At 36.4% G+C, this 16,881-nt stretch overlaps 1 protein-coding gene across 1 annotated transcript in view; it reads left to right on the top strand.

The window, feature by feature from the left end:
• Positions 1 to 16,881, top strand: part of LOC136038668 (nischarin-like) — a 78,737-nt gene that overhangs the window by 32,378 nt on the left and 29,478 nt on the right. The window contains exon 4 of the mRNA XM_065721941.1: positions 16,151 to 16,710. Within this exon, the coding sequence (XP_065578013.1) occupies positions 16,151 to 16,710 (560 nt within the window). The remainder of the gene's footprint in view (positions 1 to 16,150; positions 16,711 to 16,881) is intronic.

Raw genomic sequence — 16,881 nt, 5'->3', positions numbered from 1 at the left:
TATAATCGCTTTGGGCCCCTTTTGCAGGAAACTGAAGAAAAATTTGGCCCTTGAACATAAAAATTGAATGAAATTCAGTAGCAAAATCCTGGTTTATCCTATTTTGACATAGACGTCTCTACATTTATCATGAAATTTTTCAAAATAAAGCATTGGTCATTCCGAAAATGTGGAAACTGGACTCGAAAATTTTACTGCACGCAGGATCTTAAACTACATGGGAGTATTCCCGAAATTCAGATCCGGATCCATAGCCAATTGGCTATGACTTTATGCTGTGGTCCTCTTAGCATAATTACTTTGCGTTAGTACAGTGGATGGATCTCTGCTTAGCGATGCGGGGCCTGGGGTTGGATCCCTGTTGCCGCAAGGCTGAGCCACAGGTTTGCTACCCATCCCTGTTTACCCTTAATCCTATTTACTTGTATAATTAGGAATAAGCGAAACATTACTTTATTTTTCATTTTGAGTATAGTATAATTATGAAGATTTACAATCAGGACCTGGAAGATGCAACTGGGCCACATAGTAGTAAGATATCATGTTGGTATGTTAAAACATTGAGGTGAAGTATTCAGTCCGAAGTAATCCTAGTTAAGGATAGGAATGGGGCTCCAATTATCGTTGATGAATAAATAGTTAAGAAATAATTGGGCAAACACATAGAACGTTTGTTATGTGAGATAGAAAGATGAACTGACATTTTGGTGACTACAATTTATTTTCTATGAAGGACTTCGAGAAAAATATTATTGAAGGATTGAAAAACTAGGTATTGTAGATTGACAAGTAATAACAATACGAGAAAAGTTTGGACAATGAAGAAAATGAGGCAGGTCACGGCCAGTGGAAAAAGAGAAAAAATGTCAATAGCAGAGCCAATATATTGACATTTTTGACTCATCATCTGTAAACCTAGACAATGCCAAATTTGTGGGAGAAAAGTAGTTAACAACCATGTTTCATGAGAATTGATAAAGCTGTAAATATGACTGAGAAGTCAGCTCTAATCTCTCAACGTTAAGCCTCAGTGGTTAGCATCAGTGGTTCTGACTTGCATAAGGTTCTGTCATTCGAGCTCTACTTTTCCACCACCTCTCCTTAGTTTGTTCGAGATTATGAGGACAAAGCCTCTCTAACAAATGCACTGATGAAAATTTAGAGGCTTGGTGGTCCAGTGACATTGGTAACCTTCCAGAGAGTTTTGGAAGGTGACTGGATAGTACCCAAAATACCAAGAACTGCCAGATTCACTTACTATAAGGTAGCAGAATCTTACGTAGATTATATGAAAAGATGTTTTGGTCAGGCAGTGGTAGTTTTTATTTACACTGACACACCAACGACGGAAAATTACATACAGATGAAGAGAACCAAAGGTTTGTCCTATCCAACGATTGAATTCATTCGCAACATAAAGATCGTCAAAAGTAAGGAGGAATTTTTGAAAAGTCCTAAAAATAAACAACGCTTCATCCACCTACTTACTGAGAGGCTGGCAAACTCAAAATGTTAAGTTCTACAGGCTCAGGATGATGCCGATGTCTTATTTTTACAAACTGCTGTCACTTATGCTGAAACTTTGTCGACCACTTTGATTTAGAATGATACCGACATATTAATAGTTGTAATAATGTTTTGCTATTTTTTTTCTATTACACCTCAGTGTCATTATCGATGTTCTTTTGTAGGTTATAAATAAAAAATAAATGAACTAGTCCTACTGCTGTACCATTCCAAGCTTGATGCATGTGATATCTTTATGCAGACGCACACGCATGAAAATAACCGACGAGGGTATGACATAAAAAGGATCAAGAACAAACTAGGAAGCGAAGCAGTAGAAAATATACTCGTTTGTCACGCAATGTTTGGCTGCGATACAGCATCTAGACTTTACGGTGTAGGGAAACCAGCAGTGGTTTCCTTGTCACTTGAAAATGGTACTTTTAAGGATGATTGTAAGATTTTCATGACACCAGGATCCAACCACCAGGAGACCGTTGAAGCTGAAGAGGGAGCTTTGCTCTGCATATGCAAAGGGAAAATAAATTAGAATACCCTGAAGGATTTTCGGGTGCGGTTATTTACTATGCGGGTTGCAAGTTCAAAAGTTTTCAATCAGGCAGAGGGACTTCCGCCAACTTTGGCTGCCGCTAAGTATCACTTTTACAGGTGCTATTTGCAAATAATAAAGTGGAAAGACACGTCCAATTCACTAAAGACTGAAGAGTGGAGTTAGTGCCTTTCTTCGTCAAGGAATATGTATTTTGCCATTATGACAGATGATTCACCAGCACCGGAAAATATGCCGAAGATGGTGCGGTGCCAGTGCACCATCGGATGCGAGTCTCTCAGATCCAGCTGCTGTCAAAACAGTTTACCCTACAGCTTTGCGTGTGGGGAGTGTAAAGGGGCGTTATGTGCTAACGCTGCAGCAAGACAGGATGAGGACGATAACAAAGACGAGTAGGAAGAAGAATTTGCCTTAGGTTATGCTTTAAAATCAATTTTTTTTTGTGATTAATTTACCTGAGTTCTAAAAATTCCTTTTTATAACTGAATGATCAGAAGTTTTGACCTCGATTAAAGAATTGATTTTCAAGCAGTTATACTTGTCAACCCCTCATATTACAGGACAGACCCTCAGAGGTGGAAATCTGGTAAATAGCAAAAGGAAACTGTGTTTTGACTTCGTGTTCGGCAATACACTACTTTATTTGATATAAAATTATCTCATAATCCAAGAATCCGCCAAATAATGATCTGCGTGCTATACCCACCCTCCCCCATTCCATGAAGATGAAAATTCATACCTTCAATTTCTGATGTATTCCGATTCGTCGTGCTTGATTTGATAGGAAACTACGATCTAAACTCCAAAATATTTATAAAAACAAAAATCGATTCTCCCTCTCCCTCATTTCCCCCTTCTAGGATAAATTTGGGTTACTTGTGCAATTGGGATTTTTGTGGATTTTTTATCTGTTTAATTCAGCTGATTTTTCTGAACATTTTGAAGAAGAAAACAATTGTGGTACATTTTCTCCGAGGTCAAACCGTATTTTGACTCCACAAAATACCGTACTTACACTGTTTTTGGCTATAGTCTTGAAGTGTAAGTTGAAAATCAGGACAGGCATAGGGTAAAAAAGTATGAGAAACATCGCAGTAAAGCATATATCCCAAGAACATAATTCTAGGAGAGGGCCAGGAACTTGTTGCAGGGAATTGTTTGCTATAATCAGTGTTGCCACCTGTCCTGATTAGTTTAAGGAGCTTCAAAGGACTTTCAAGGAGTGTCTAACCCTACTTCCATCCTTTGAAGTAGTTGTGTGACCTGCCGCACATCTTAGTATTGGTAGTGATACAAAACAAAATTGAACAAGGTTGGGGAAAGGGCCATAACGAAATTTTCGTTGGGGCCCAGCCTTGGCTCATCGTGGTCCTGCTTGGAAGTTAAGTGCCTTGACTTTACCTGTTTTTCAACCAAACCCTCTATTTAAAAACCACTTGAAATGAAGGTTATCTTTATTCTGTAGACTGTAAACACCAGTTAATAATGTTTTACTGATCTACAGAATTTCCTGCTTGACTACCAAAGGCCAAACCATGAAACATGCTCATAATATTTTGGTTTTAAATGGCCTAAAAAAGTGATAGGCACTTAATTTATTTTTATCCCTGATAGGTGCTCTATTTATTTTGTAAATGAAATAGATGTTGCTTGATTATTGTTTTTATTTTACTACTTCCCTACTCTACGGTGAAAATTAGTCAATAAATTTTAGCGCCTGCCCGCAAAATATCTCCCCTCCCCCGTGCAAAATTGTCTAGCTAACTTAATGGAAAATTTAATAAAGATAGAGGGAAGACCGTCCTTCTTTTCTCTTCTTCTTCCTTTTATTGGATTTCTTATCCCCGACACTAAACGTTTCTTTCAAGAGAAAATCAGTGCTATTCAACAAAATATTGTCACTAACATGCTTGGTCAAGTAGGAAAATACAGATGAAATGTCGAGGGGAAACTTTATTTCGGGCCAATGGCAAGAGATCTCATAAGTTTCCTTTCACCTGGGACTTTTTTATTGCTAATATGAAAGTCAGCTCTCAAAATTGTATATTATTGTCAAAAAATGGGCTTTTCAGCCAGTTAATTATAGGTCTGATCAATACTTTTACTCTCAAAACCTTTGAATCGTCAAAAGGACATTCGAAGCAAGATAGCCTGTGGTTTTGTGGAACATTTTTTTTTTTTTTTATAATACAAAGAAGTGCATACAAACACGTATTTCGAGTATAAAGAGTAGGAGGAATTGCCACTGTCAATGCGTCATTGCACTAATAATTTTGCTAAAGCTTTACCACTGCACACAGACAATCTATTTACCTTGTGATGGGTTGATATTTGTTGGAAAATAAAAAAACTAGTTTTTTAAACTGAAAGTAAGGAGCGATATTACAACTTAAAACGAACGGAAATTACTCCGTACATGAAATGGGTTGTCCCCTCCGCAATCCCTCGCTCTTTACGCTAAAGTTTTTAATTGTTTTAAAAAGTAGAATTGTGGCAAAGAGTCAAACTTTAGCGTAAAGAGCGAGGGATTGCGGAGGGGACAACCCATTTCATAAACGGTGTAATTTCTGTTCGTTCTAAGTTTTAATATCGCTTCTTACTTTCAGTTTAAAAAACTAGTTTTTTTATTCAATTTCTGAACGTTTTTTAATTCATGCATTTTTGATTTTGGCTCTCCGCACATAAATTATTAAAATGAAATTTGTATATTAATGTTTTTTTGGCTAAAGGGCTTTCTCTTAGTTTTGATCAGACGATTTTGAGAAATAAGGGATGGGGAAGGAGGCCTAGTTGCCCTCCAATTTTTCGGTTACTTAAAAAGGCAACTAGAACTTTTGATTTTTAACGAACGTTTTTATTAGTAAAAAATATATGTAACTTAAGAATTAATTTACGTAACAAACTTTTATACTCTTATATTTTTTATTATGTATATGAGGGGTTTGTCCCCTCGTTAATACCTCGCCTTTTACACTAAATCTTGAGTTTTGTCCCAATTCTTTAAGAATGACCCCTGAATCAGAAAGGCCGTAGAAAAAATAATTGAAATTACTAAAAATACTTTAGCATAAAGAGCAAGGTATTTATCTCTTCTTAAATACCTTGCTCTTTATGCTAAAGTATTTTTAGAACCCCTCATATGCGTAATAATCTCTGTTCGTTTTAAGTTTTAATGCTACTCCTTACTTTCAGTTGAAAAACTTTTTCGTGTTTATTTTTTCATTGTTTTTTTTTTTTTTTTATAGTAATGCTAGAAAATACCGCGCCCTTTTCATTGAATTTCTCTTCCCCCATGACATATTCCTCCAAGAGAAGATCCTCCCACATAGCCCCCTTCCCTCAACCCCCTCCCCCCCAAAACCAAAAAAATCCCCCTGAAAACGTCTGTACACTTCCCAATAACCATTACTGTATGTAAACACTGGACAAAGTTTGTAACTTGCAGCCCCTCCCCCTGGACCGTGGGGGAGTGAGTCATTCCAAAGACATAGTTAATATGGTTTTCGACTATGCGGAACAAAATGGCTTTCTCAAAATTTGGATCCGTTGACTTTGGGAAAAAAATGAGCATGGGAGGGGGCCTAGGTGCCCTCCAATTTTTTTGGTTACTTAAAAAAGGCACTAGAACTTTTCATTTCCGTTACAATGAGCCCTCTTGCGAGATTCTAGGACCACTTGGTCGATACGATGACCCCTAAAAAAAAAAAAAAAAAAAAAAAAAAAAAAAAAAAAAAAAAAAAAAAAAAAAACAAAAAAACAATTAAACACGCACCCGTGATCTGTCTTCTGGCAAAAAATACGAAATTCCATATTTTTGTAGATAGGAGCTTAATTTTTGTTACAGGGTTCTCTGATATGCTGAATGCGATGGTGTGATTTTGGTTAAGATTCTTTGACTTTTAAGGGGTGTTTCCCCCTATTTTCCAAAATAAGGCAAAATTTCTCAGGCAAGATAAGGCAAATTTTCTCGTAACTTTTGATGACAAAGATTAAATTTGATGAAACTTATATATTTAGAATCAGCATGAAAATTTGATTCTTTTGATGTATCTTTTAGCATCAAAATTCTGTTTTTTAGAGTTTCGTTTACTATTGAGCCGGGTCGCTCCTTACTACAGTTCGTTACCACGAAATGTTTGATATGGGTTGATATTTCGATTAGCCTACCTAAATCCTAGGTCAAGCATACATCTCGAAAAAGTTGTAGAGAGTTTCCGTTTATGGCCAGTTATGACTTTAAAGCAGCATTTCACTCATTTATGAATAAAATCAAGTATCGTCTTTATTTAGTTTTTTTAGAGGATGAAGAATCTTGTTAAGCCTATTTCAGTACTTCGCCAGTTCTTTGCTTACAAAAGCACATGCTTCGCTGGCTCTGTTCAGTCAATTTTGCGAGGTTAAACGCCCTTTTCGCTCTTTAGTTTGCCCTTTGGCCCACGAAACTTATCTTCTAGAAGTTTTAACAAGAACCCCCCTCCCCTAAACAGAAACTAAGCAGCGATAGAAGTAGTTTAGGCATAATTACTTCAACGGGAGCCCACCTCCTTTGAATATCGATTCTGACACCTTTTTAAAAGGTTCATTAAGATGCGGGTGTTATTTCGCAAAGGGCACTCGACTACGAATGCTCTGCAACATCTTATGGAATCAGGTATAGACAGAGGTGAAACACCATTGTCTATATTTATTGATATTCGCAAAGCATTCGATACAGTTGAGTTTCAAACGCTACTAAGTCGGATAGAGTCGTTAGGTGTCCGAGGAAAGTGCCTGAAATGGTTTGAAAGCTATCTCACAGGAAGATCTCTCAAAGTAGTCTTGAGTGAGGTGAACTCAGCAGCATTTCTAGTGATGTCTGGAGTACAACAAGGTTCAGGGTTGGATCCGCTTCTTTACATTATCTATGTTGATCTCATGCGTTTTTACCTGAAAGATGTGTGTCTTACCTCGTTTTCTGATGATACCGTTTTAACTGTGTTTGCCTCATCTGTGTAGGAGGTGGTGAGAAAAGCGAATCTTCCACTGGACAGGCTAGAGGTCTTTACCTCATTAGGTCTACTTCGCGTAAATATGCGCAAGAAATTTTTAATGACGTTCTGGAGAGTTGGTACACCGCATGGACTCGTAACTTTATGTGGTAAACCAATTGAGCAAGTTGATCATCTCCGTTATCTTGGTTTTTGTCTGGATTACCACCTGTCATGGAGATGTCACAGTGACGCTATTTCATCAAAAATCGCCCGTGGGGTTGGCATACTTTGGCGTCTGCAGTACTTTCTCTCACAGAGGACACTTCTAACTATATATTATTCGTTGGTATATCCATATATCTTCTACGGCTGCCTCCTATGGAGCAACAACTTCTTATCCAACTATAGAAGAGTGCAAATTCTTCAAAATAAAGCTGTTAGAACGATAGGTAGATATGTCCAGGATGTGCATGACACCTGTGCTTGCTTTACGTCGCTGAAGCTACTTAATGTCGGTCAGATAAGAGATCACCAGTCTGCTATATTTTTGTTTCAGTATATGAACGGCCTAGCCCCGGATGTCTTTAAGAGTTTTTACCAAACAAATAGTGATCTGCATAATTATGGAACAAGGCATAGTAGTGATATAGTTGTGGATTTACGTCATGATATCCGGTCTTCATTCTCAATGAAACACCTAGTCCAAGTGTATAGAATAAACTACCAGTAAGCATATAGGGCGGCGCAACACGTACCTCAGTTTAAAAAGAAATTAAAAGATTATTGTTTGGGGGATAAATGTTGAATTTATTATGGGTGGCAGGGTGATTAGGGGAGGAAGGTTGGGTTTGGGAGGTAGGGTGGGGCTAGGGAAATACCTTCAAGAGTCCGTCAAGGCATGATTTCTTTGGTTGTTACGTAATAGTAGATTTCGTCGTTTGTTTACTTATGCAAATGTTTTCTTCAGGATTTCTTTGTTTGTTATTTTGAAAAACCGAGAGGGCCAGGAAAAACCTTCAGGGCCAGTCAAATCATCATCTCAATTATGTAATAGGGGGTTGTATATTCACTTATGCAAATGTTTTCTTCACGATTTCTTTGGCTGTTATGTTTAAAAACCCATGGGTCTAGGAAAAAACCTTCAGGACCCGCCAATCAAGATGCAAACGTAGGCTTTATACCATACTTTTTTTGGTTATTTAAAAACCTGGGCATGTAGGAAAAACATTAGGGGCCTCTCCGAGTAGAAACATGGTCCAAATTCATCATAACCCAAAATTTTTCCTGCTTTAAAAAGTTTAAAAAGAAATTAAAAGATTATTGTTTGGGGGATAAATGTTGAATTTATTATGGGTGGCAGGGTGATTAGGGGAGGAAGGTTGGGTTTGGGAGGTAGAGTGGGGCTAGGGAAATACCTTCAAGAGCCCGCCAAGGCATGATTTCTTTGGTTGTTACGTAATAGTAGATTTCGTCGTTTGTTTACTTATGCAAATGATTTCTTCAGGATTTCTTTGTTTGTTATTTTGAAAAACCGGGAGGGCCAGGAAAAACCTTCAGGGCCAGGAAAAACCTTCAGGGCCAGTCAAATCATCATCTCAATTATGTAATAGGGGGTTGTATATTCACTTATGCAAATGTTTTCTTCACGATTTCTTTGGTTGTTATGTTTAAAAACCCATGGGTCTAGGAAAAAACCTTCAGGACCTGCCACTCAATATGCAAACGTAGGCTTTATACCATACTTTTTTTGGTTATTTAAAAACCTGGGCATGTAGGAAAAACATTAGGGGCCTCTCCAAGTAGAGACATGGTCCAAATTCATCATAACCCAAAATTTTTCCTGCTTCACAGAGTCTTTTGTCCTTTTATTGTTGGCAAATAAAGGATTTTTACGCTATTTCCAGGAACAAGGAGCGAAGCTTAATGATTTTTCCAGGAACTAGGGTTTCCCGTTAAACAATGTCATATTATTCTTCTAGTGGGAACCGGTAATTTTCTTTGTCCTTGGGGGGTGGGGGTGTAAAACCGGGTAGTAGAATGGAAATTTTATCAGTCTAGCTTTTAAGATGAACAATAACACACAACGAATTTTAAAAAGAGTGAATTTCTGCTTATATGCAGGTAAACCTCTGTGTCTAGAATACCACCCTCCCTCTGCCAAAAAAATGAAGGATTATAGCCAAATAAGAGTTAATATTATTCCCTATATGGAATTATTTTGAGCAGATAACGTCTGGCATAGGGTAGAATAATCGGAAGAAAAGGGATGCTTTTAACACCTGCTTTCGTCTGCAAAACTAGATAGTTTTCAGTTAAATCTTTCCGTGACATAATCCAAAAAATGTAACTCATTTATGTGTTAAATGAATGAATGGGTCATATTTTTCCTTATAGTAAACGGAAGTATGTAAAACAAGGAACATTTTGAGTATAATAATGAATTATTGTTTAAGGCCCCTCCCCCCTACAAGCATGATTGGGGGGGATGTAGTTATTTTGAAGCCATATTTTTCGATTATAATATGGTTTAAAGTCGAATTTAAAAAGAGGTGCTATGATGAAAGTAGTACAGCTAGAAATTTATTGTTGTTTTCAGAATGTTCTTCTGTTGCATCCAATCGCTGTTGTATAAAACTTTTTCAACTCAAGAATGGTGTTTTATAAAACTTTTATAGCTCAAATGCAAAATAGTTGTGAACAATAGAATATTTTTCCTTTACTATAACATATTATAGAAAGAATAAAAACGCATATAAAGGCAAAGAAACTGTTTACGATCTGCGATATTTGTTATTTCAAATTTTCTGTCAAAGATTCTATCTTTGCTGTACCCCCTTTCTTCTAAGGTTGAGGAGGAGCCCCCTTTTAATCCCTATTAAAGTTTAAATCCCGCTTAGAGCTAAGGGGCTACGGATCATTTGCTAATGTTTACCATCCATAGTCTCGTTTCGTTATCGCATTTTTCCTACGTGCGGACCCCGTTAAGGTCAGTTGAGGGGTGAGTTATTTCTTAAAACTAATTTCAACATTTCTTAAATGCTAACATATTTCTATGAAAAGTAAGATGTATTTTTAGTCATATGTGTCCTTTTTATGAAAGCTAATTTCCAACTTTCTCAAATGTTTAAAATAAGATGTTTCATTCCATGAAAAACTTAAATTTAATTTCTCTTAAGTTAAAATTCTCAGCAAGAACCTCCCAGTGAGAGAGTGAGGGCAAGAGCTGGCCCAAACTTGCCTAGCGCTCAAGATGTGGCCCCATTACAAGGCGAGGATGCTGCCACCTCGGCTCCCAAGCCACCTGGCAGAAAAAAGTTCACCTGGTAGAACTTCTTAAACGGAGTTCTAGGTAGAGCTCAAAAGCACATCCACATTATCATTTTCTTTTGTTTCAATTAATATGTCAATAAATTGAGTAAATGCATCTGAGCCATGACGTAAAAGTTTCATGTAATAGTCCAAAGACGGAGAATCATTTTTATTATATTGTTAAGCATTTTTTCTGAACATATTTTCCTTTGAAGAAATAACTTTTAAAAATCATCATCTAGATCAAACACTTTTCCAAGGTCACTAGATTCTGAATATTTTTGTTTCCCAAATCCAGCCATTTTTAATCTTGACACTTTCACTACCGATTATAGACTAACAAAGAATGAAGATTATCTCTGGCTAGTTTTACCAACGAAAAGTGTTACAAACTCACTCCTTTTTAATAGATTGATTCAGATCGTTGTCTTCAATACATTTCGCTAATGTATTAATCCGTCTTTTAATCTTTGTATATGTATTATTTTTACTTTTGGTGCAAAGCATAACTGTTCTTCCGACTTGAGCTTAATGATATTACACATCGTGCAAACATCTCGTCCCCTTCTAGGGTTAGCTGACAACCCCTTGTATAATTTCTACTGCTAATTAGGTACTCCAGGTTTCGTTTCGCCATTGCTAACGCCTTCAATATCCAATAGAGTAAAAGCATCCAGTACTAAAGAATATGCCAAGAATAATATTCTCGATGTTGACACACTGAACTCATTTTCTTTTCTGAAGTGAGTGAACCGAAAGATCTAACATGTCACTTGTCGTTGACCTTTAAAACCAGTTTTGCTGGATTATGTAGGTCCACCGGAACCAAATCAGGTCACATAAAATTACATCTTCTTCACTTGTAAATATTAGACCAAGATGGGTTTTTTGCCACCGAGACTTTCCCACTTGACTAGCGGATTCTGAACTCTAACATCCCTATTTAGTAACATCTAAAGAAATCTTGAAGAAAACATTTGTATAAGTAGACAAATAACCCCCTATTACGTAATAAACCGAAGAAATCATGATTTGGCGGGTTCTGAAGGATTTTCCAGGCCCCTGCTGGTTTTTTACCATAACAGCCAAAGAAATCCCGAAGATAACATTTGCATAAGTAAACAAATAACCCCCCTATTACGTAACAAACACATGCATCATGAAGAAAATTAACAACACCTGCATCTTAAAGAAACTTGAAAAAAATTTCGGAATCGGAATTCGATAGGGGTGGGCTCTCGAGGAAGTAATTATGGCTACACTACTTGTGCAAACAACTGTCAAACAGTTCTTGGTAATAAACTGTAGTAAGGAGCGACCCGGCTCAATAGTAACCGAAACTTAAAAAAAACAGAATTTTGATACCAATTGTTACATAAAAAGAATCGCATTTTAATGCTGATTTTAAATATATAAGTTTCATCAAGTTTAGTCTACCCAACAAAAGTTACGAGCCTTAAAAAATTTACCTTATTTTAGAAAATAGGGGGAAACACCTCTTAGAAGTCATAGAATCTTACAAAAAATCACACCATCAGATTCATTGTATCAGATAACCGAAGAGTCGAAGTTTCAAGCTCTTATCTCCAAAAATGTGGAATTTTGTATTTTTGGTCAAAAGACAGATCTCGCATGCGTGTTTATTTATTTGTTTGTTTGTTTTCTGTTTGTTTTTTTCCCAGGGGTGATCGTATCGACCCAGTGATCCTAGAATGTCGCAAGAGGGCTCATCCTTACTGAAATTAAAAGTTCTAGTGCCCTTTTTAAGTCACAAAAAATTTGAAGGCACCGTGATCCCCTCTCACGCTCATTTTTTCTCAAAGTCACTAGATCAAAATTCTGATATAGCAGTTTTATTCAGCATAGTCGAAAACCTAATAACCATGTCTTTAGGGACGGATTGATCCCCCAAAGTCCCCGTGGGAGGGGCTGCAAGTTACAAACTTTAACCAGTGTTTCCATATAGTAATGGTTATTGGGAAGTGTACAGACGCTTTCAGGGGGATTTTTTGGTTTGGGTGGAGGGGGTTATGCGGGGAGGGGAACCTTCCATGGAGGAATTCGCATCGAGAGAACAGAATTTTCATGAAGGGGGCGCGGGAGTTTTTAGCATTTTTTTTAAAAAAACAATGAAAAAACAAATTTGAAAAAGTTTCTTCAACGGAAAGTAAGGAGCAACATTAAAACTTAAAACGAACAGAAATTATTCCACATATGAGAGGCTCACCCCTTCCTAATACCTTGCTCTTTACGCTAAAGTAATTTTATTAATTTCAACTATTTATTCTACGGCCTTTGTGATTCATGGGTCATTCTTAAGGAATTGGGTCAAAATTCAGCGCAAAGAGCAAGGTATTGGCGAGGGGACGAACCCCCTGATATACGTAATAAAAACATACAAATATAGAAGTTCTTTGCCTAAGTTAATTCGTAAGTTATGTATATTTTTACTAATAAAAACGTTCGTAAAATTGAAAGTTCTAGTTGCCTATTTAAGTAACCAAAAAATTGCAGGGTAACTAGGCCTACTCCCCCGCTCCTTTTTTTCTCAAAATTGTCCGATCAAAACTATGAGAAAGCAATTTAGCCGAAAAACTAAATTAATATACAAAAAAATTTGTTCAGAAACTAAATAAAAAAACAAGTTTTTTTAATTGAAAGTAAGGAGCAGCATTAAAACTTAAACCGAATAGAAATTACTCCGTATATGAAAGAGGCTGTTTCCTCGTCCACGCACCGCTCTTTACGCTAAAGTTTCTTACTGTTTCAAAAAGTAAAGTTGAGAGAAAGAGTCAAACTTTAGCGTAAATAAACGTGGCGTTGATAAGGAACAGTCCCTTCATATATGGAGTAATTTCCCGGTTTAAGTTTTAATGCCACTTCTTAAATTCAGTTTAAAAAAAACTGTTTTTTTTTTATTTAATTTCAAGTTAGAATTAGACAAAAATCTAAAGGGCTTAAAAGGTTTATTGTCTAAGCAGGTAGAAGCTTGTCCTTTGCTCCTTTCTCAGGGATAATATTAAAAAGCTGGCTCAGTGTAAGAAAATCAACTTTTGAATTAATAGGTACAATTTTGTGATTATTAAGAATCATTTAAAAGCTGAAAAAACTATTCTTTCGTGAGAAAATTTTATCGTGAGGTGTATGCTTTCGGAATTTTTTTGGGGTTGACAGCTTTATCGATGTGATCAGGGAAATATAAGGTAATGTGTGCGAAAAGGCTACCTTGGCTCATAAACTATTGCCCTCTCCAGGCTCCACCTCCCCTCCAGCTACATCTTTTAAGCTGATGGGTAGGCATGTTGCTCAATATTTAAACCGAAACGATGAACAGTTTTGCTACAAAATATGGTGCCTAATGGTTGCGAGTCTGTTATGGTTTGCTATTTTCACTAAATTTATGTGTTCCACCAAGTAATTACGCTGGGGCTCTTAAGAAACATAATCTTACCAGTGGTCTCCATGCTTGGGTTCCGAAGAAGCGTTATCTGTGTAGCTTCATTAATTTCATAAAAAGAAAGAAACGTATTCTGTTTGGAAAAGAAGTCAGGCAACATGGTTATAAGAAATCTATATGAGGCCTTTTTTGATGATATCATATTAATAAGTAGGCCTACTTGTACATTTAATAAGTATATAGATTATACATACTTACCTAATTTTGCATGTAGCTAAAATGTCCTAAAACGTTGGACGTTGTTTGCGTATTTGATGAGCCTATACCATGTAAGAAAGAAAATGCAAATTTTGTAAAGATGGAAGATTCACAACGTAGATTATCACGGAACACGTGAGAGAGAAAATTCCAGTTTTTAAACATGGAAGGAATCTCAGGCGAAATCTCATAAAGCTCGAACTAAAGGAAATATAATTTGTAAATGTCGACTCGTTCAAACGTGGAATATCTAAAGAGTTGGGAGAAAGATCATTCAAATCTAAAAATTCTCAATTTTTTGGAAGCATGATTTCATACATTTCTTGCCTCTTTGTTAGTTTGTAAGGCTCTAGTGGTGTCTCCTTTCCGTCCCAATTCGATTGAAACTTCAAAGTGTCAGAAAACGTATTTCTACAATGAGTAAATCTAATTATATGTATGGATTGTTTTTCCTTCTAACTGATTCATTATTTGACAAAGTTTACTTAGGAAATGGGAGATGTGAGATGTTTTCGTGAATTTCAATTTGAAAAGTTTCGACCGTTATATTCAACAGCATTGGAGTTTATTTTGTTAGGAGTAAAGGAAGCGAGATATTGAAGATTGGTGATTGGAATGGAATTGCTTCTGGCGAATCATAAATTGACTTTATTTTGAATTGCATTTTCATAAAAATTTTATGACACATTTCTTGGACAGTTACTGGGATGTTTAATAAATGGTTTAAATATCAAAATTTTGTTTAAAGGAGCGTTATATTGAACGTACACTGCTACCAAGATTTTTTCTGCGCCATTGTAGTTGTGTCCCTATGTCCCACCTGTGAATATATATATATATATATATATATATATATATATATATATATATATATATATATATATATATATATATATATATATATATATATATATATGTTTTAACTACGTAAAACTTGCGAATATACAACATTCTTTGCTGTCCCATTGTCTGTGCATATAAATAGATTGTCAGGTTTACCGACTCTTGAACATGTAACATAAAATGGTCCATGGGAAAACAATCCGTATTCAGATCTATACTTCATGATTCTAATGTCCCGGTGTCCCGGTCGTCATTTGTGTCCCGGTGTCCCGGTCTGTATATACATTCGTTTTTGAATTGGTCTTTTTTTTAGTTTTTAGTTTTTTACCTTTTTTTTTTAGTTTTTTTAGTTATACCTCATGATTCTAATGATTGCCCTTGAGCTTTGTTGATGGTGATTGCTAATCGAACATTCTCTGTGTCCCCGTCGTCATTTATATATCCCCCTGTGCCCCCTGGCGTCCCCGTTGTAGTTGTGTCCCTGTGTTCCGGTCGTCATTTATATTCCCTGTGTCCCGGTCGTCATTTTTTTTCCTTTTTTTATTTTTTTTCTTTTTAGTTTTTTTGTAGTTTTTACCTTTTTTTTTAGTTTTTTTAGTTTTTTTACTTATGTCCTGGTCGTCATTTATACTCCCTGTGTCCCGGTCGTCATTTGTGTCCCGGTGCTTTGTTGATGGTGATTGCTAATCGAACATTCCTTGTGTCCCGGTCGCTTTCTCTTTGAGTGTCCCGGTCGTCATTTATATTCCCTATGTGCCGGTGTCCCGGTCGTCATTTGTGTCCCGATGTCCCGGTCTGTAATTTCGTCACTCGAAAACATGACGTCAGTCAACACACAAACATGACGCCACCCGACAGACCCACACACACACAGACAACTTATTTTTATATATATAGATAGATTTGGATGCTCTTGTACTTACTGCGACCTAAGATTTTTCTGTTGATCTTTTTTGTTTTTTTTGTTAATTTTTTTTGTGACCACCTGGTAGTTAATTGTTTCTGTATTGAAATTGTTCCTGATAGTTAATTGTTAATTGTTATTGTTTAATTGTTCCCTGATAAGTATTGCGCAAAAACTGTTATTTTTTCTCAAACACCTACTTCTTCATAGTAATCTATTAATAACTATCATTTTCATTATAAGATCTGAAGCAAGAATACGAACTTAACTCCTCACCCCCTCTGGGTCACGGTATTTTATAGGAAATGCTTAGTTTGTCCTAGTTTATTTTTTTAAGTAGGTGAAATTTCTCCTCTTCCTCTCAAGACGCTTCAAGTATTCATCTTTTGCAGCTCTACTCGATTACGAGAAGGACCAATCTTCCCTGTTCACCTGCTGAGTGTTCATCTCCGTCTTCAAGCTTTGTTCATGTCTTAGACATAGTATCGCGTTTACGGAAGCTTCGTATTCAAGGATCCAACGATTTTTATAAAAGCTCTAACTTAATTCCTAACTTGTTACCAGTCAGCTTTCTGCCTTTCAAGTCTGTTAAGAACCTTATACTGAGTGATTTCGTAACTAAAAATGTTAGTTCTATATGTACTTTAAGGCCTACGGTGAACTCCTTGACTTGCCAAAATTGTCAGTTAAGTTCTCTAGCAGACATACTTCTCTGTGATGTAATCCATCGAGATAAGTTAAGTGATGAATATAGATGGAGCTCGGCTACTAATCTCAATCTCAAGAGCAATAAGATTGAAAGCATTGATGAAGCTGTCGTATTATTAGAAAAACTGGAAGTCCTGGATCTTTCCAACAATTTAATATCATCGTTGGAGAATAATTTCCTGACAAAACTTCCGCATTTAGTGGCTCTCATTTTGACGAACAATAGGATCAAGATTTTGGATAGGTATGTAGAATCTTTGGTGAATTCCACTGACAATAGAAAGCTAGCCATTAATCTTGTTGAGGAAGTCAATAACTTTGTAAAGGAGGGGAACAAAAGAGCCTGGCTTGAATTCAAATTCCCTTTCGAATTTTGCTAACTTTGCATATTAAACTGTGCTCATCTAATTTTCCA

The sequence above is a fragment of the Artemia franciscana genome, chromosome 18 (assembly GCF_032884065.1).
Source record: "Artemia franciscana chromosome 18, ASM3288406v1, whole genome shotgun sequence".
Taxonomy (NCBI): Eukaryota; Metazoa; Arthropoda; class Branchiopoda; order Anostraca; family Artemiidae; genus Artemia; species Artemia franciscana.
Note: the sequence above shows the minus strand (reverse complement) of the source record. Positions and strands in the feature narration are given on the sequence as shown.